Source organism: Vombatus ursinus, unplaced genomic scaffold (assembly GCF_900497805.2).
Source record: "Vombatus ursinus unplaced genomic scaffold, bare-nosed wombat genome assembly UNPS02007284.1, whole genome shotgun sequence".
NCBI lineage: Eukaryota > Metazoa > Chordata > Mammalia > Diprotodontia > Vombatidae > Vombatus > Vombatus ursinus.
Window position 1 is genome coordinate 23,372,002 of NW_020947062.1, and position 20,552 is coordinate 23,392,553.

Consider the following 20,552-nt stretch of genomic DNA (forward strand, 5'->3'; position numbering starts at 1 on the left):
TCTATCTATCTATCTATCTATCTATCTATCTATCTATCTATCTATCTATCTATCTATCTATCTATCTATCTATTATGGAAGGGCAGCTAGGTGGTGCCATAATGCATAGAGTACTGGGCCTGAAGTCAAGAAGACTCATTTACCCAAATTCAAATCCAGTCTCAGACATTTACTAGCTCTGTGACCCTGGGCAAGTCACTTCACCTTGTTTGCCTCAGTTCCTCATCTATAAAAAGAGTTGGAGAAGGAAATGGCAAACTACTCCAGGATCTTTTCCAAGAAAACTCCAAATGGCCTCATGAAGAGTCAGATATGAATGAAACAACTGAACAACAAATATATATATGAAAGTTGGAGAGAGTCATATTTCTTACAAATATAAAGAAAATACTTCCTAAAAATCAGAACAGCCCAAGAGTGGAATAGGCTACATCAGGGGGTTACTATTTTCACTTTTTGAGGAGTCTTTAAGCAAAGACTTAATGACTACTTGGGTATGTTGTAGTGGAGTTCCCATCAGGTCCAGGCCTCTAAGTTTTCTTCCAACTCTATGATTCTATGAAGTATAAGGAGGCTATTCTTGCCACAATTCAGGAGTGTGGTAGTGAAGTCTTAAAATTAGGGGATAACTTTGGGAGTGGAAAAAAAGGATCAGATATGAGCGATATTGCAGTGATAGGATAGATGAGGTTTGTCCAATGATTAAATGTGGAAGGGGAGAGAAGAATCAATGAAAAATAACACTAAGGTTGTGCTGGAGCCAGCTTGTACTGACTTGTGAGGACAAACTGTTAAATTTTCAGTGTGAATATTTATATTTTGGAAATCAGCAAATGCTACCAATCAGGGCTTGATTTATTATTATTTTTATTGTCTAGACATAAGAAAGATGGAAGAAGATATTAATGATTCAAATTAAACTTCAAAGAGTATAGAGTGTAAGAAAAAATTTTTGAGAGCTGACTGCTAAGCATATACCAGCACACCCCTGGAAAACACCAAGATTTTAAACAGGGTAGATTGGGAATGTCAGTACAACAGAAAGAAATAGTAGAGTCATTTGAAAGAACAGGTTCAGGGGCAACCCTGACAGTGAAGTCAAGTCTGGATATGTTGAATTTGAGGGGCAGATGGGACATCTATCCTCTTCCCTCTTTATCCAAATCCCTTAATTCTACACTCCTTATCTTCTCTTTTCTGGGCATTCAGGCTGCAGTATGACAATTTGCCAGAAGGTGCCGTCATCTAACACATATAGGCAACTATCAACTTAAATTTCCTACTTACCACCCCTGACCACTTTCAACCTCACTGGACCCCCCATTGCCACTGCAATAGAAGATTGTGCGTGTGTGTTTGTGTGTGTATAAACCCAAAACCCGATTTTGAAAAGCCTGTGGACTCCAAAGCAGAGGAAGGGAAGAAGTCATGAAAATCAGACAGAGTTTAAGGCAGTATTGGATTCCCATGCTGACTCTGATGACTCCTATGCCCCAAAATTGCTTTTATCTAAACTGCCTGACATTTTACAAGTCTCATTTTGTTACGCTGATTTGTCTCATTATTCATATACTAATATAGCTTAAAGTATCTCAGTTTGAAAAATGTTAACATCTTAGAGAATATTAGGCTAATAGTCCCATACCTCAGTGTGAATTTACTCAAGCAACTTTCTTTCCCTGTAACATGTAGCTGAGTTCAAGAATATTAGGAGAATTTTATTGAAGGAGGTAGAAAGGGAAAGTAGGTAATTTTGGACCATATAGAAATTGTGGAAGGGAGACGGAGGGTCTGGATAACCTTTATAGTCCATTTGTACAGTGAGGTATCAGTTAAAGGACCCTGTGGACACACTTCTGAGCAGAAGAGTACATGGAGATGAGAGAGCACAATGGAAAGAGTGCTGAGTCTCAAGTCAGGAAAACCTAGATTCAAATACTCTGACATTGTATGATCATGGTCAAGTCACAACCTCAGTCTCCTGAAAAATAGAGATGATAATAATACCCATGCTCTTGTGAGGCTCAAATGAAATGATGCATTTGGAGTGATTTGCAAAGATCATAGATTTAGGGCTGAAAAGGACTCAGAGGTCATCAAATCCAATGCCTTTATTTTAAAGATGACGAAACTGAGACCCAGAGAAATTAGGTGATGTGCCCAAGATCATGCAGTTAGTAATCAGAAGAACCAGGATTTAAACTCAAATCCTATGACTCCAAACTCACTGCTAAACTATACTATATTATGCTGCCTCTCAATATGAATGCCAGTTATTATTATCTATTTTTACATTTTGTACAGAGACATCGTAAGGAAGCTCTCTTCCTCCTCCTTTTCCCTTTCCTCTAAACCTCTTGTGACATGTACCTTCCTTCTCCCAGGGCCTAGAACTCTGGCTAGCACCACTGATGCTACAGTTTAGCTTGATTTTTTTTTTTTTGGTAAGGCAATTGGAGTTAAGTGAGTTGTGCAGAGTCACACAGCTAGTGAGTATTATGTGTCTGAAACTGGATTTGAATTCAGGTCCTCCTGATTCCAGGGCCAGTGTTCTATCCACTGCACCACCTAGCTGCCCCTGGTTTAGCTTGATTTTGAGTGAGCAGCCTGGTTGACTCAACTGGTTGTTATGCATATCCATCATATAAGAACTTTTTTGGGGGATGGACAGAGAAATTGGCTTACAAGCAAACTAGTGAAAGTTAATTCACCAGTGGGTTAGAGATCGTATTTCATGTGCCCCAGATACTTTCTAGCTGTGTGACCCAGGGCAAGTCCCTTAACCCTGTTTGCCTCAGTTTCCACATCCATAAAATGAACTGGAGAAGGAAAAAGGCAAACCACTCCAGTACCTTTGCAGAGAAAACCCCAAATGGGGTCATGAGTCGGACATGATGGAAAATGACTCGACAACAACAACAACCAAAAGCCTAAAACTTCCTTAGGTTAGAATCCTCAGGTTCTCTAAGAACAAATTCGGGCTTGATTGTGATTTTTGGAAGTTCAATAGTGTAGAAAATGAGGTTAGTTTAAAAAAGATACACCTGCATGTGAAGGGAAAGAAAGAAAATAATGAGGGAATGTTCTTGTGATAGGTTGCCTTGGATACAACTATGTAACTGAGTCATAGTGAGGTCACCCCTCATTATGTCTAGAGCTCAGTACAATAGGACGAAGCCCCATTTTTATTATCTTACAGGGCCCTTTTTATATCAAAAAGATGTTTCTGGGGTGATACACAAATAGTAAAACTTTAAAACCTCTGAAGTGACATTTATTCTCTCTGCAACTACATTCCTGCTCTATTGACACCTTTCCTTTTCAATCAAATGCTATTCATTTTTTTATATCACATTCTAGGAGTTGCCAATATGATGCATTCACTGTAGACACAAAAATCTTGCCTTTATTTTCACTTTTTATGGGCCTCACTTTCCTTCCCACTTCCTCTTAGTAGAGATTTTCCTCCCCCTCTCTGGGATGACTCTGACATGTTGTTTATGGCATCCTTATTTTTATCTGATTTTTAAATGTCCATGTAACTCTCCCTTGATGTTTTGATTCCCAACATGTACTCTTATTTTCAATAATAATTTTCCAACCCATAAGTTCTCTATTTCCTATCCCTATCTTCTGACCATTACTTCTAGGATCTCTGACAGACAGCTCCTCCTTGTCATTTTGATCCAGGTGTTGTCTTTTGTTTTTAGGTGACAGGGTTTTCCTGTTTTTACCTGCTCTGTGAATTATATCTTCAGGCGGTAGCAACAAAAGCTATAGCTAAGCAGCCCTGAGACTCCATGCTTCCTTCGGGTTAATTTTGGTATCAGACAGTGTAAGCCTTTAGCTCTCTAGCTGAGGCACGTCGCATCAAGAGTTTGGGGCTTTTGTAGGTAAGAATGATTCTGCTAACAAAGGTTTTTTTCCCTCCCCAGATTAAGGGTTGGCCTTCTGGCAGGCTGCTTTCAAGAGAGAGCAGCAGCTGCAGAATGAGAGAGAGAGAGTGAATCAGGGAGCCTGGGATAACTGAGCCACCTGGGCTCTTTCCATGATATAATAAATTTCAATTTGTGCCCACTATGTATTTTGAGAGTGAAAATATAAACAGGTGCCTTCCACAGTCTATGCGAGCTGCTGTGTTGGCAGACCAGTGCCCTGCTACACCCATTCCTGGGTTTCCCCAGAATTAACTGACTCAATCCAGATGAACCCAACATCATCTATAGTGAGGGTAATCAGCTTGCCCACTTGAGAAATCTGGTCTTGTTCCCCCACCCCCTAATAATAGAGGACCAAGTCTTTTCATTATAGGTTAGAAGTTGCAATATCGTGGGCAGAGAAATGGTTTGGAGTTGAGAGGATTGGAGGTGTAGGCTCTGGTTTTGGCTAAGCCAGCTAACCTCTTTTAGACTTCCTTTTCTATTACTTTCACAAACACTTTCTATGATCTAACAGCATTACTAGTTATTCCCTGTACATAACATTCCACCTTCCTTAGCACAGACTGCCTTACCAAGGAACTAGCCTTCATGTTACTATCACGTAAAACAACCCAGTGAAGACACACAGACCTCCAGGCCAGTACTTTCTTCTGAATACTCACGTTGTAAATGCTGGGTTGTATTTTGCACCAAGGTAGTAGGAATACAGGTTGAACATTCCAATCATGAAGGCAACAAACACCATGATGAAAATGACCATGAACTTGAAGATATCCTTCACTGTTCTTCCCAAAGAAATCTGCAGGGGCCCAAAGCTCTCATTGGCTGGAAGAATGTAAGCAATGCGGGAGAAGCTCAATACCACGGCTATGGCATATAGTCCTTCTGATATGATCTGAGGGTCAGAGGGCCGCCATTTGTTCCTGGCTAAAAGAAAATTATGGAGGTTACCCATTTGGGAAGAGAAAGGGCCTAGTAGGAAATAGGACAGGATTACTGAATATTCATAGCCACAAGGTTCAAGAAGCACAGAGGTTTGATACCAGTCTTGAGCTCTTTAGGCAGTACAGTGGACAGGATACTTTAGTTTAGAGGGATGAAGGCAACACAGGAAAGTCATTTTAAGGGAAAATCACTTTGGGTCTTTTCCCTCATCTGTTAGATGAGGGGGTTGGATTTAGGGATGCTTAAGGTCCCTTCCAGTCCTGAATCTGTGATCCTCTAAATATTTTTTCATTACTATTACCTAAGGCAGATGGAAGGTTAATAACATATTCTTCTACTTTTCCTTAGGATAATGGGCAGTGGAAGGCAAGGAAAATAGAACCATGGTTATGATACAGCCCAGGAAAGTAACTTGCTGTCCAGCTTTGGTCAAGATAATCCCTAATTGTTGATAACCTGTGTTGGAGATAAAACTGTGCTAGGGGGTTTCCCACATTCGAGAGGCTTTGATTAGGGGTTTCCTACATCCAAATTGCAAGGAGGGATGCTTCATTTTAGGATTACCATATCTAAGATTTTTAAAATAGCAAGACCATATTTCACCACTAAAATGTATCTAGGTGGAATAATGGATAAAGATCTGGGCCTGGAGTCAGGAAGACTTGAGTTGAAATTTGACCTCAGGCACTTATGAGCTATGTCACCTTGCGCAAGTCATTTACCTTCTGTTTGCCTCAGTTTCCTCAATTGTAAAATGGGGATAATAATAGCACCTACCTCTTAGGGTTGCTGTGAGGATAAAATGAGATAATATTTTTAAGTGCTTAGCACAGTGCCTGGCATATATTAGGTACTCTATAAATGCTATTTATTATTATTATTAAATTTGATCTGTTTAGCAGTATGTCAGTGACATAGTTCTGGTATGGTGGGGAAAACACTAGGTTTAGAGACACAAGATTTGAGTTCTAGGCTTTACTCTTCACTAGGTGTGTATTGTTGGAGAAAAATCACTTAGCCTTACTTTCCTCTTTTGTAAAATGAGATGCCATATATAAAGTAATTTGATTCTGTAAAGAATACTATTATCACTTCTCTGTGCTTTTCTGAAGAATAGAGGTTATTAAGAGGGAAAAAGCATTCTCCAGAAAGCTGTATGAAGAGCAATGCTCCTAGGTACATTTGGGTTGGTACAGGGAGAGAGCGGCTTAGGAGTCAGAGGGCCTTGGTTGAAACCTCAGCTCTCCCAGTGACTAGCTGTGTAACCTTAGGTATGTCACTAAATTTCTCTGGACCTCAATTTTTCATCTGTAAAATGAGAGGGAGGGATTAAATGACCTCAAAGTTCTATCAAGCTCTAAATCTGTGATACTAAAATGTAAGACATTTATTAAGCATGTGCAAGATGCTGGGTTAGTCACTGCTGAAACAAACCAAAATATACAATATAGACCTTGCTCTGAAGGAATTTACATTTTAATAGAGTCAGGAGACCAAGATTCAAGTGCCATTGCTGATGCTTATGAGCTGTGTGACCACGAACACAGGATTTTAACTACCTGAACCTCAGATCTGTAACATGGAGGTAATAATTCTAGCACTAGCTATTTTACAGGTTGTCGTAAGGAAAGTGCTTTGTAAAAGCCTTAGAGTGATATATAGATGTGAGTTATTATAGTCATTATTATTATAGTGGCCTCCAAGCTGCTTTGTAGTAAACAAATGCTTATTTGGGGACCATATGGTGCTTAAAGGAACCTAGTATTTAGCCAGAAGGGCCCTTGGAAATCATCTCCTGCAAAGTCAGATAGAAACAAATCTTGGCAGGCTACATATTGACTCAGAAAACCCTAAATTAACATTATCTATATTATATTGTATTTTTAGCTTATTTTGTTAAACATTTACCAATTACATTTTAATCTGGTTTGGGATTCACTTGGGCATTTGCATTGGGCTGGTAGGCGGCCAATTTGACACCTACGAGTATAGTTTTATTTTACAAATGAGGAAATTAGAATTTGGAAGAATTAAGAGACTTATCTAGGGTCACACAGCTAGTTGGTAGCACTTTACCAATAGACTTCTTGGACCAACCTTCTTCAGCAATCCCCTGTCCCCCATGTGGCTATAGCTAATATGGACCACTTAGGGGGTCTTCCAGTAGAATGCAAATCTCTTGAAGACAGGGACCATTTCTTTCTTATCTTTGTATTCCCAGTCTAGCACAGTGCTTTGCACATTTTAAGTGCTTAATAAACACTTGTTGAACTGATTATAACTAGAAGTATTACTTTGTAAGTCCAAGGCTACATAAGGAAGAGAGAGGTGAGGATGGGGACAATCAGGCTGTCTTTTTCTGAGAGTCAGGTCTCTAGGGCTGATTTTATTTTTTAAAACTAGAATGATTGATATTCTACATACAGAAAACTGTATAAAAATATTCTCAAAAGCATCTATTGATTGTATGAACAACAATGTGTATATTAAGCAGACATATATATATAAAGTATATATGTATTAATATACTGTATATATAAATATATGTGCATATTTTACTCTCTGTATTTGTATATATATTTCTATATATATACAAATATATATATATATATATATATATATAGTGACCTGTGTTTTCATCACTGAGGGGAATTTCCAGTGTAGACACTCCCTCTGTCCATACAAATAGGCAGTTTATCGGTAATTTACATTCTTAGAGCATTGTCTGGAGCACTAAGAGATCAAGTGATGTGTCCGTGGTCACAAAGCTAATATATTTCAGAGGCACTTGAATCCTGCTTTCTTCCTGACTTCAAAGCCACTATCTCCAGGGGCATACAATACTCTTTTTTTTTTAATCAGACCTGTGATTTCAATGATGAAGAGAATTCCCTCCGAAGAAACTCCTTCTATTGGTATTTACTGGCAATCATATTGCAACTTATTAATCAACCAATAAACAATTATTGGAATAGTGGATAGAGAGCTGGCCTAGGAGCCAGGAAGACCGAGTTTGAGCTCTACCTTTGACATATCAACTGTGTGACCCTAGACAAGTCGCTTAAGTCCTCAATGTTCTAGGACTCTTTCAAAGATTGTAAGTTACAGAGAAGGCGCAGATTTGCATTAGTAGTAGAGTGTTTTCTCAGTGGGGAGTTGCCTGTACCAGTGAAATCACAGGCTTAATTATTATCTTTGTTCCTACTCTGTGTGCACCTAGCACTGTTCTAGATACTAGGGATACAAAAACAAAAATGAAACAATCTCTACATCATGGAACTTCTATTCTGTCCCTCATATATAAGGGTGGGGAGACCTTGAGGGCCACCTTCCCTTGCTTCTCCCCTTTCCCCACATTTTAATCTGTTGTGGCCCTGAGAAATAACCTGTGATTTTGACTTTTTCATTAGAGGTGAAGAGAGTGGTATGAGCCATGGGATGGGGAAAAAGCAATCCAGGCTGGATGTTGCAGGAGTTTTGGACTTAAACTTGGTGGAACTAAAGCTATTTAAGACCTGAGCTAAACTGTGAGTCTTATACCTTCCCCTTCCCAGAGACTGAGAGAGTGTGTGCATGGGATTATACCACTAAGGTATTGAGAGGTAACTGCATTTTTGTTCTTGCTCTATCACTGAAGTAAATATCTGTTTGTGAAATCTAACTCAATGCTAAGCGGCTAAATGGAATTGGAGCGCAGCTCCCAAGGACCCCTAAAATGGGGGAACACAATCAGTGGAGGCTTTAACCAGTGAAAGTCATCAATCTTCTCTGTCTTGAACCAGAGAAATGAAACTTCCCAACCCACTCAGGATACCCAAAATGCCTTGCAGGGAGTAAAACATAAGAGGCCTGGCCATTAGACAGTAGGGATAGTCAATCTATGTTATGTATGCAAAATAAATACAAGACAGTTTTTGAAGAGAGAGCCCCAGAAGTTTCAGAGACTAAGAAAGGCTTCAAGGCGGTGCTTGTGCTGAATTTGAAGGAAACCAGGGGTTCTTAGAGACAGAAGTGAGGGAGGAGTGCTTTCCAGACACAGCCAGAGCAAAGGCACAGAGGTGGGAGATGTAGCGTCTTTTATGAGGAACAGCAGGAAGGGTCTTGGCTAGACTGCAGTGTACCGAATGGGAGCAATATATATATATAATGAAAGGCTGTCAGGTCTGCGTGTGAAGAGCTTTAAATGACAAGGGAGTTTACATTTTATTCTAGAGGTGATGGGGAACAACCAGAGTTTCTCGAATAGTTTCTTGAATGATTAAAACTTCACTTAAAGAAAATCATATTGGAAGTTGTGTGGAGGATGGTTTGGTATGGGGATAGACTGACTATTAATAATAGGTGAGTACTATTATAATTATCCTGGGGCAGCTAGTGGTAGAGTAGATAGAGAAGTGGGCTTGGAGCCAGGAAGATCTGAGTTCAAATCTGGCCTCATACACTTACTAGATATGTGTCCCTGGGCAAGTTACTTAACCCCTATTTGCTTCAGTTCTTCATCTGTAAAATGAGGACACACAGGAGAAGGAAATGACTAACCACTCCAGTATTTTACCCAGGAAAACTCCATAGATGCTTCAGTGGATGGAATGTCAGACCTGGACTCAGGAAGACCTGAGTTCAATTCCAGTTTCAGATACTTACTAGCCATGTGACCCTAGGCAAGTCACTTAACTCTGTTTGTCTCAGTTTCCACATCTGTAAAATGAGTTGGAGAAGGAAATGGCAAGCCAGTCTAATATTTTTGCCAAGAAAACCCTAAATGGGGTCACAAAAAATTGGATATGACTGAAAATGACTAAACAACAACAATAAAAAATAATTATCCAAGATAGAAATAATGAGGGCCTGAATGTGGTGATCATGTGACTGATGAGGAGTTAGAGGTGATGGATGTTTTGGAGGAAGAAATGTTTAGATTTGGCAACAAGCCAGATATGTTAGGTGAGGAAGTGTGGAGTTGAGGATGACACAGAGGTTTTGAACCTAGGAAGATGGAAAAAATGATAGTGCCCTAAAAAGAAAAAGGACATTTGGAAGAGGTATGGGTTTGGGGAAAATGGCGAATTCTATTTTTAATATTTTGAGTTTGAGTTTGAGTTTGGGACAGTCAGTTGCAATGCCTAACAGGCAACAGGAGTTATGATGCGGTACTGGATATCAGGAGAAAGATGATAACTAAAGCCATGAGAGTTGATGAGGTTAACAAGTAGATGATAGAGAGAGAGAAGAGAAGAGGCAACAGGATCACATCTACAGTTAGGGAATGTGATATAGATAATGAATTAGCAAAGGAGACTAGGAAGATATGAGAAGAACCAGGAGAAGTCAGTGTCAGAAAAACCCAGAGAAGAAATAATATCAAGGAAAAGAAGGCGGTTAAAAATATCAAATTCTGTAGAGAGGTCAAGAAGGATGAAGATGAAGAAAGGACACTAGTGCTGGCAATTATGCGACCAATGGTGACTTTTGCAAGAACAATTTCAGCTGAGAGATTAGACAGAAAGCCAGATTGCAAAGAGTTGAGAAATAAGCGAGAGGAGAGAAAGTGGAAGCAGTAAGTATAGGCTTGTTTTTTTTCTGGGAACTTGACTCTGAAAGAGAGGAGAAATGTAGGTAGGACAGTAGCATGAGAAAATGGCAGGGTTTAGTGAAGATTTTTTAAGGATGAAGACTTGGGATTGTTTGTAGGTAACAGAGTCCTAGTAGACAGAGAAATCGAAGAGGGGGGAGCAAGGAGGGGAGAGGTGAGGAGGGGAAAACAGAGAGAGCGAGCAGTCTGTTAGTAAACTTAGGATGAGATGGGATGGAGCGAACATGTTGGGGTTGGCCTTTGCAAAGAGAAAGTCCATTTCATTGTCAGAGAGACTGGAGTAAAGAAGGAGAAAATAGAAAATTATGTTAAGGAGTTTTGAAATGTAAATATATAGAGAAGGTGCTCTCTGCTTCCTAGGGTGAAGTATGGGGCAAGGTCCTCATCTGACAAAGGGAGAGGGAAGGGAAAGTGGGATATTTGGGGAGAGAAGAGGGAGTTTGGAACAGAATTTGAGAGGAGCAGGATAGAGAATCAATTAAAGAGGAGTAAAAGAATTACCTTGCTACAGAGGGGGCCCAAGTTGAGATAAGATAAATTTGTAGTGAACCTAGTCAGCTTTTTTGTATGACTTCCTCCAGTTCTGTTCAGCTGTGTAGGAATGGAAGAGATGCATGGTGAATTCCAACCACAGAATTTGCAAAGTATGAGATATGACAAAGAAGCAAGAGATTTGATAATGGAAGCTAGTATGGAGTTGAACTGGTTAATTACAGGTCAACTGAAAAGAGAGGAAAGTGAAGAGCAGGGGTGATGCCTGAGAAAGTACTTAGAAAACACTATTAGAGAATTGATTGGGGAATTGGGGGCTTAAGTAGCTTGCCTAGGGACACGTGGTTAGTAACGTTTCAAGTACTTGAACCCAAGTCTTCCTGATTCCTGAAGCCAGTTCCCTACTCGCTACTCCATATTTAAATATGAATGTTGCATTTTGTCTTTTGGTCTATTTTGTCTTAAAAATGCATTGTATATGATGCAAATTAATAAGATGAATAAAGATAGATGCTACTGTGTTAATCTAACAAGGCCTAGAAACTGATTTAGCTGGATTCTTTCCTTAATTTTAAGAAAAGAACACTTGGCAGGGATGGGAGGGAGAAATACCCCTTAAATGAGTGGAATCTTTATGTAAGCTTCTCCTTAAATAAGCAATGACTGTGAATCAGAGAATCTCAGATCTGGAAGATCTGCTAGATCTCAGCTGCTAGACCAAACCATTCCTAAATAGGAATTCTCTCTACAATATCCCTTATGTGTCATCATCCAGAGGCTACTGCAGTCTTTGAATTTTTTTTATTTACTTAAATATGAAGAAGTTTTTATCACATGGGGCCTAAATTTGTCTCTCTAAGAATAAATCTAAATTCCTTATCCTCATGTCAGCTCTTCAAACACTTTGAGACATCAATCATGTTCTCCCTTATCCCCATACCTTCCCCCAAATCTTGTTTTCTCCATTTCCTTTAACTGATCCTTATATGACATCGTTGCCATTTCTTTCGTTGAACTGTTCATCCTTTTTTGGACATGCTCCAATTTGTCAATACCCTTCATAAAATGTGAATATAGCTGCCCAGATATGGTCTGACTGGGGCAGAGAATGATGAGGGGAGCCTCTAAGGACTTTATGAATGTCTGAAATCATGGGATCTTTTTACGCTGCTTGGTCCCACTGTTGTCCATATGAAATCTGCAGTCAATGACTTTCTCTTTCTCTGATCCCCCAAGTCCCTCCAACCCCCTGCTTGTAAGTTGATTGGGGCTGTACAAAACCCTATAAATATGCCAATAAATATCTATTTTTCTTGGTTTTCAAAGCCAAACTCAAGTCAAAAAGGGAGAAGGCAGTCTTCAGTTAACTAGGCATCTGTTTAAATTGAGACCTAATGACCTGAATAAATAGAAAATTATAGCTTATACTTGATCCTCTAAGTTTAGCTAATGTAACTGAAGGCCCATAACCCTGAAATCCAGATAAAAAAGTGAAAGGAACGAAAGACAGTATTTCTAATAATCTCTGGATAAATTTCCCAGTACAAGATGAAGCCTTGCTTATCCCAAGAAAATGATTTTCACTACATTCACAAAAGTTGCTCTTATTGTTGATTAAGAAACGTTGATTGGCTTAAAAGATTTAGAGCTAGGAGAAATGTTGGAGGTCATTTAATTTAACTTCTTCATTTTACAGATGAGGAAACAGGCCTGGAGAGACTCTAAGTGACTCGTTCAAGTTAACAAAGAGACTAAGGCAGAAACAGCATTTAAGTGGAGGTCATTTGATTCCAAACCCAACATGCTCTTTGTTCATGGTACCACACATGCAACAGAAGGAATGCAAGTTCTTTATTTTTGTACCCTCAGCACCTAGACCAGTGCCTTGTACATAGAAGGTAAATGGTTATTGTATCCTTCGGCTTAGAAGGATCGAGGTTTGGGCATCTAGCCCAACTCTCTCAGTTTACTGAGGATGAAACTGAGGCCCAGAGAGGGGATGGGCCTTGGAGTAATAGGTTGCTTCACCAAGATCCAAGCTCAGGTCTTCTGACTTCATATCTACTATATTGGATGATTTCTTTTTAGAGCTATTTCAGTGGGTCAGGATTTACTTGAAAGAAGAAAAAAAGTAAAATGAATAACATTTTGTTCTTTTGCTGAGATCTATTTCTGCTTGACCAGCCTTCTGTGAATAGTCTGAGATAGATGGGGTGTATCAAAATTCCCCTACAACTTCCTGGACCATAACAGCTAATGTGATATTGGGGATGCTTGAGACTGGGACTCTGGAGATTTGAGTTCTTGTTCTAGTTCTCCCAAGTGATGAGCTGTATAACTGTGGGAAAGTCTCTGAGCCTCAGTTTCTAGCTCTGGCATTTTATAACTCTGTAATTGTATAACCTTGTGTTGTAAGAGAATAGTTGAAAGTAAATATGTATGTCCACCAGAGGGCACTCTTCACTAGATATCACTGCAAAAACTCAGACAAACATTTTAAGAAAAATAAAATAGAACAAATCAAGCTTTCCTGAGATAGGTTCAGTACAAACTAGGAAAACCTGAGTAATAATACTGTCATCTGGGGATAGTCTTAAACTTCTCACAATGAAATGTCATCAGCCAGAAGCACTATGCCCCTAGCTGTGTTATTAATAAAGGACAAGTTTCAAGGAACCAAGTACCCTAGCCTCAGGGCTTTTTCAGCTTCCTCTGGTGAGCTGAGCACAATGAACAAGGGTAGTTGTATCATGTTTTAAGGAAGTCTTCCTTTGCAAACAAATCAGTGGCAACAAGCATTGTGGAAAGATCCTTCATTTAAAAAAAAATCAGAACAGGACCTCTTTAAATGGTAAGCTTCCCTACAACATTTAAAATGTGATTCATTTTAAGGAAATTTGATTAACAGGCACACTGGCTGGGCATAATGGATTTTTGGATTGAGAATTTGTGTTTGTTATTACTTAGATTTTCCAGGTCAAATAAGTTTCATCATAGTCAAAGAGGGGCATTTTGTGCTCCTACACACACTTCTCTCATTGGGAACTTTCATTGGGTTATTATGGCTTTAGTCAGGTGCTTCCAATCCTGAGAATTTGGGGAGTATGTGAAAAATCTTAGAACTTTAAAGCTGAAAGGGACCATTAAGACCATCTTGTTCTACTCTCTTATTTACAAGTTGGGGAAACTGAGGCCTAGAGAGGAAAGTATTAGCTCAAGGTCACATAGCTAGTTGCCACAGTTAGTACTAAAACCCAGGGAACCTGATTCTCTAGGTCAATGTACAATGTGCCGTATCACTGTACCTTGCTTTTCTAATTACTGTAATTATTATGAATTAGGGGTGGCTAGATGTTGTGGTGAATAGAGTGCTGGACCTTGAGTCAGGTAGACCTGGATTCAAATCTACCCTCAGTTATCTACTAGCTGTATGACACTAGACAAGTCATTTAACCTCTGTTTCAGTTTTTTCATCTGTAAAATGGGTAAAATAATGGCATCTACCTCTCAATGTTGTGAGGATAAGATGAGATAAAATTTATAAAGCACTTTGCAAACCTTAAAGTGCTATTATTATTATTTTTCCTTAACCATTACCTGCCTCAGTTTCCTCATCTGCAAAATAAGAATATAATAGTATCTGCCACCTTGGGTTGTTGTGTGGGTCAAATGAGATAATATTTGCAAAGTGCTTTGCAGATATAAATGCTAACTAATATCATTATGCTTCTGAATAAGAACTAGAAAAACCAGATGTTCGTTAAGGGAAAAAGATGTGTCCGTAAAGAAAGAACAAAAGTGTCATCACCCAAGTAAAACTATCTTTTGTAAGGAGAAGAGATTCTTTGTGTTTGTTTGTTTATAGAAAACTTATGATTCTTCTCCTCATTTTCAGTTTGCTGAATTGCATATACTGACCAAATCTCTATGGCTGTGTGTGAAATTGTTTTGGGTCTACCCTACACAAGAGGGACAAGGCAGACTGAGTTATCATTGCCACCATTAGAGGAAAAACTCTTTAATCAGCATATGTGTGTGTGTGGGGGGGGTCATTGCAATAACAAGGACATGATCAATAAACAATAATAAACATTCCTTATATGTGTGAAGTACTGCACATATAATATCTCCCTAAATCACAACATCTAAGAATAATAATAATAATAAAAAAAGACTTCAGAAATGTAGTTCAACTCAGCCAAGAAGCTCAAATTCTCGAACCTCTAGTGACCAGGACGTCATTATTATCTGAGGCTGCCCATTCTTCCCTTGAAAACCATTCAAATTACTAAGAAGTTTTTCCTTCCATTGAACTTAAGTCTGTCTCCCTGTAGCTCCTTCCTACCTATCATTCCTACTTCTTCACCCTGGGACCACAAAGGACAAGTCTAATCATTCTTCCACATGCCAGTCATTTCTTTTCTTTTTGAGCATCAAAATACACTTGTGAGAGTGGTAGTGATCCCAACCACTATTGTCCCATTTTACAGATGACAAAACAGATACAGAGAGATTAAATGACTTGCTTAGGTCACACAGCAATCAATTATAGAGTCTAGACTTAAACTGAAGTTTAAATCTTTTGCTTCCAAAGACAGAGTCTTTCCTACTGTGCTACACATTCCCAAGCTGTGAGTCCAGCCGTGATGTCTTACCATACGTAAAGTAGGCCACTTCTGGGGGAAGTGTAACATTGTTGAGGTTATCATCCTGTACATACTGATCCACATACAGTTGGGCTTCACTGGCTTTTAGAAAAGCCATGAACCTTGCTGTGAATGAAGCCACAAAGATGGACAGCATCCCAAAATCCAGGAGGTTCCACAGGTGCATGACATATTCTCGGGGTCCTTCCTCCCAAATCTCCTTGCATTCAGACCAGATCATTCCTAAAGGAAAGAAGATTTATGCAGAATTAAAGGTTCAATTTCATTTTTAATTTTTGATTTGGGAACAAAGGGAACCATACTACAAGTAAAATGCAGGAACACTTTGCTTTGGGGCTGTATGAGATTGCTAGAATATTCTCAGTTTTGTCTCCAAAGCCTCATTTTAAAATCAGAGATTTCTATGGTTAGTTACAAAGGATATTGAGAGATCACTTAGTCCATCCCTGTACCTTCAGATAATCCTGCTTCTAAACCATTTCACAAAGATGAGGATCAAGCCTTTTGATGAATATAAGAGAAATATAGATATATAGTTTACCTTGTGATTCTATGTATGGAATGCTGTAGCTGAGAGGACCCTTAAAGACCCTCCAGTCATAGGGATCATAGGATTTAGAGCCCAAAGGGACCTCAGAGCATGTAGTACAACTCCTCATTTGAACTGAATTGAAAAGGAGTTTGCCCAAGCTCACAAGAGCCAGTTCGTGGCAGAAGACTTCGAATTTCCTGACTTTTATTTTTCTGTCCTGTTACATCTTATTGTTTCTTCCAATAAGAACTAGTTTTATTTCTTTTGTTAAAATTAAAATGTCTTATGCCAGGGATTGGAATTAGTTCAAAAGTGCATGATGCACAGAGAAGATTGTGAATGCATTAGCCCTATAAAAGTGCTTTATTTGGAAAATGGAATGCTTCCTTGGAACTCATATTTTATATTACATTACACTTAGTTTATTCCAAGTGTTTTAAGAATTGTCATGAGGAAGAAAGATTAGACTAATCTTGTCTGATCCTAGAGGGAAGAATTAGGAGTAGTGGACAGAAGGTAGAGGAAGGTTGATTTTGGCTTAGAATAAAGAAGAGCTTATTAACAATAGAGTCATAAAAAAGCTCTGAACAAAGTGAGTTTCCCTTCATTTGAGGTGTTTAGGAAGTCTGGATTATCCCTTTTCAGGGTTGTTAGAGACAGGGGCTTTAGATTTCTCACAAGATCTGGACTAGGTTAGGTCCCTTCCTACTTCTAACAGAATTTAATACCAGGTCATATTTGTATCGCCCTTTGAGGTTTGCAAGTATTATGTTCAAGTATTATCTCATTTGATCCTCACAAGAATCCTGAGAAGTGGGTGCTATTTTTATCCCTATTTTGCAGATGAGGAGCACACAGCTAGTAAGTATATGAAGCAGTTTCTAAGATTCTGTTTCTGCTTCTTAGTAGAATCTCCCTCCTGAGTCTCTTTTATAACAATATAATCATCACTGACTTTTGTTTACAATATGGAATATCAGCCCATCTCAAAGGTGAGTGTGTTGGGTTTGAAATCTTGCTGGAGACAGTGTAGAGAAAAAAACTTCTTTGAAGACAGAATATGTGAACCTAAGAGAAATAATGGAGAAACAAAAGAAAGCTGGACTTGGAGTCACAAGATGTGGGTTCAAGTTCTGCTGGTTCTGGTCAAGGTCAGTTGCACGATTTTAGGTGAGTCATTTAACCTCCCTGAGACTCAGCTTCCTCATATATCAAATGGAGATGATGAGAACCCTTATACTCTTTACCTCACAAGGTTGTTGTGAACAAATCTATAGCAAGCATTTATTAAGCACCTACTATGTTCCTGGCACTGTTCCAAGGCTCTGGAGATAGATACAAAGACAAAAATGAAGCAATCCTTGCCATCAGGGAGTGACTATTCTCAGACAGTTTGCCTGCTATCTGAAAACACTTTGTAAACTGTGAAGAATTGAACATCAGATTCACAGTGACAATACCTACAATTTGTTAGAACCTCAGTAGAAGCCTTCGAATGTGCTGAGACCAGCAAATTGAATTGAAACTGTCTGTGCCTGATTAGCAGGAGCAACGAATTCACTAACCTCTCCTCCCATCCAAAGAAATGAAACCTCTGCTGCCATTGGGGACATCCCATCACTACCCCTCTGACAGTGTACTTGGCCCAAATCAGCTATTGATTAATCAATGCTTCTTTCCCCTCTTTAAGCCTTTCCTTTTCACACAGAGATGGGTTATTATAGAAAAGCTTTCATAGTCCAACAGTTTCCATGGAGAAAAATAATTGTGGGTCTCTTGTTTGGTGAAAGAATACTACTTTCGCTTTTAAATGACCTCTGAAATATGTCTGTGTATAGAAAAATAACAACTGGCCCTAGTGGCTGCATAATTGAAATCACTAGGAATTGCATATATTGAAAAGAAATCACACTCCCAAGATGATGTCTGATTGCTTGCTTCACTTTATTCCCAAACTAGGGCATTTTCCTGGAATCGCTATTACCTTCCAAGCACCCATATCATTGGTATGCGTTCAAAGGCAACAGAAAGTGGACCTGGTTTCATTTATCACGTTTGGAAGACAAGGTGAATTGGTCATGAAGTTATTAATTAGAATTGCAAATCATTTATTGAAAATGGACAGTTCAAGTTCATGACCAAGGTAAATATGCCGAGGAGATGTTCCCTCACTGTGCATAGTAAATTGCTTCCTCAGCTGTCTAACTCCACATTGGTCTTTAAAAAAATTAAATATTAACTAACCCAGCCTAATTTAAATTATTTCAAGACTGTAAGTGAAAGGAACCTAGGCCCCAGGGGCTGAGCAGCAGGAATGTTTTAATGAAAAAATAAATGTGTGAAATTAAGTACTTTTACTGAGTAAAATTAGCACCCTGCTTACAAACAGCCATAGGAAGCCTCTGCCATTTCAGGGTTTCAGGTCAAAACAGTCTGTCCAAGCTAGGCTGCCCAGCTTTCCTCCCGCTAGCCTATCAATCAGAGTGCTTCTGAACACTGAAGTGATGGGGACACAGCAGGGTAACAGATGCTGTGTACTCAAGCATCCTGGTGGGAAGGCAGCTAACCAGACCCTAAGCTTTACCCAGAAATTGCTGACAGTCCTAGACAGGCAGTATCAAAAGACTGAAGGTCACTGACCATTCACTAGAGCAGTTTGCTCAAGCGTGGGCAGGGAATGGAAAAGACTAAGACATCTGAGGGGTAGCAAGCAATGAGTGTTAGGGTAGAAAGGAAAACAGAATCAAGTAACAGGTTCATTTTCTGCTACCATATAATATTTCATTTGAGCTCACTGGGAGCTGTATATATCACTGGGAGAGGCACAGTTGGGTTTTTAACTAGGTAGAATCATGGTGGGAAACGAGTATGACATGCATTTGTGCAGAGAAGTTGCTAATACATTTCCAATATAAAGTAACTCAAAAGATTTTAATAGCTAAATACCTCCTCTTCCATGATTCTTTACCTGATTTCCATTTGATCTCACAGGATCATATATTTAAAACTAGAAGAGACCTTTCAGGTCTCCTACTCTAACCCCTTCATTTTACAGATGAGGAAATTGAGGCCCAGAGAATCATCTAGACCAGGGGTGGGGTCACATGTAGTTACTCCCCCATCTAGCCTTAGGTTACACAGGGGCTAAGTGACATTTAAACCCACATAATTTATTTCTAAATGCATCACTATGGTGTCTCATTTTATAGATCACAAAGCAAGATATAGTGAGAACATGAAGTGTATTCACAGTTGAAAAGATAGAACATAGATATGTTGGGGGGGGGAGAGAAAATGCTTCTGGAAAGGTCACCTTCAGGTGAGGCATGAGCATCAGGGTAAGATAGTAGCTTACTCACCCTAGCCCACCATCTGGTAGCTACCTATTTTAGGTAAAGACTTGGGGCTGTATGATCCTGGGCAACTCACTTAACCTCTCAGTGCCCTAGACAAGTCTCCAAAACCAAAAGATGAAGAGGAGGCCTTGATCTGCTAAGAAAACAAACAAAAACACCAAGCCCAAATCAAGCACCAAGCTCTGTTGTTTCTGTAACATTAAAGGACCCTAAATTTGGAACCCTGGGACAAAACCTTGATTGTCTTATAGATCAGCCCAGGTTACTTTGAGGGAAAATCTCACAACAAAAATGTTGCATCCTATTCCTTACTGATGAATTCAGGCACACCAGTACTCATCCTTAATACAGTCCAATACTGTGGGACCACCTAATAGAGGAGAAATGGCTTCTAGCTAAGCTCCTTTTAACATGTCTGAACCACATTAGGACATCTTGGCATACAGTAAGTGCATAAAGCATTGAATATAATACTTAAAATTGCTTATTGTATGTTTGAATATGGGATAGTTTCTGACTTAATCTTCAACAGAAGTGATTGATCTCTCAAATAAAATATTGTCTTCTGTTTTTATAAACTTTTTTTTGACCGGACCTATGATTTTACTGGTATAAAGAACTACAAGTGAAGGACCGTCCTCTGCTAATTCAGACAGGTAACCATTCTAGATCTTGGATTGCAAGTTCTTCTCCATTAATTGTGAGCTTCTTGAGGGCAAGGTCTGTTTTGTGCCTCTTTTTGTATCCCAGTGTTCAGCATAGTGTGGCACATAGCAGGTGCTTAATAAATGTTTACTGATTGATTGATTGGATCCCAGAAGAGTTGCCTGGTCCACTTGGAAGTTAATTATCAATTATTAAGTGCCTACTATGCACATACTAGACACTGTGCTAAGTGTTCTAGATACAAAGAAAGGTATGACAGCCCCTGCCGTCAAGAAGCTCACAATCTAATAGAGACAGACAGCTTATAAAAACGAACTGAAAAGGGGTGGAGTAGAGGTGAGTGTGGAGTACCCAGCAAGG

At 39.2% G+C, this 20,552-nt stretch overlaps 1 protein-coding gene across 1 annotated transcript in view; it reads right to left on the bottom strand.

Moving 5' to 3' along the window:
• The window catches only part of TRPC7 (transient receptor potential cation channel subfamily C member 7), a 248,500-nt gene that overhangs the window by 68,224 nt on the left and 159,724 nt on the right, over positions 1–20,552 (bottom strand). The window contains exons 6-7 of the mRNA XM_027849142.1: positions 15,627–15,860; positions 4,604–4,868 (exon numbers count right to left, since the gene is read on the bottom strand). Of these exons, the coding sequence (XP_027704943.1) occupies positions 4,604–4,868; positions 15,627–15,860 (499 nt within the window). The remainder of the gene's footprint in view (positions 1–4,603; positions 4,869–15,626; positions 15,861–20,552) is intronic.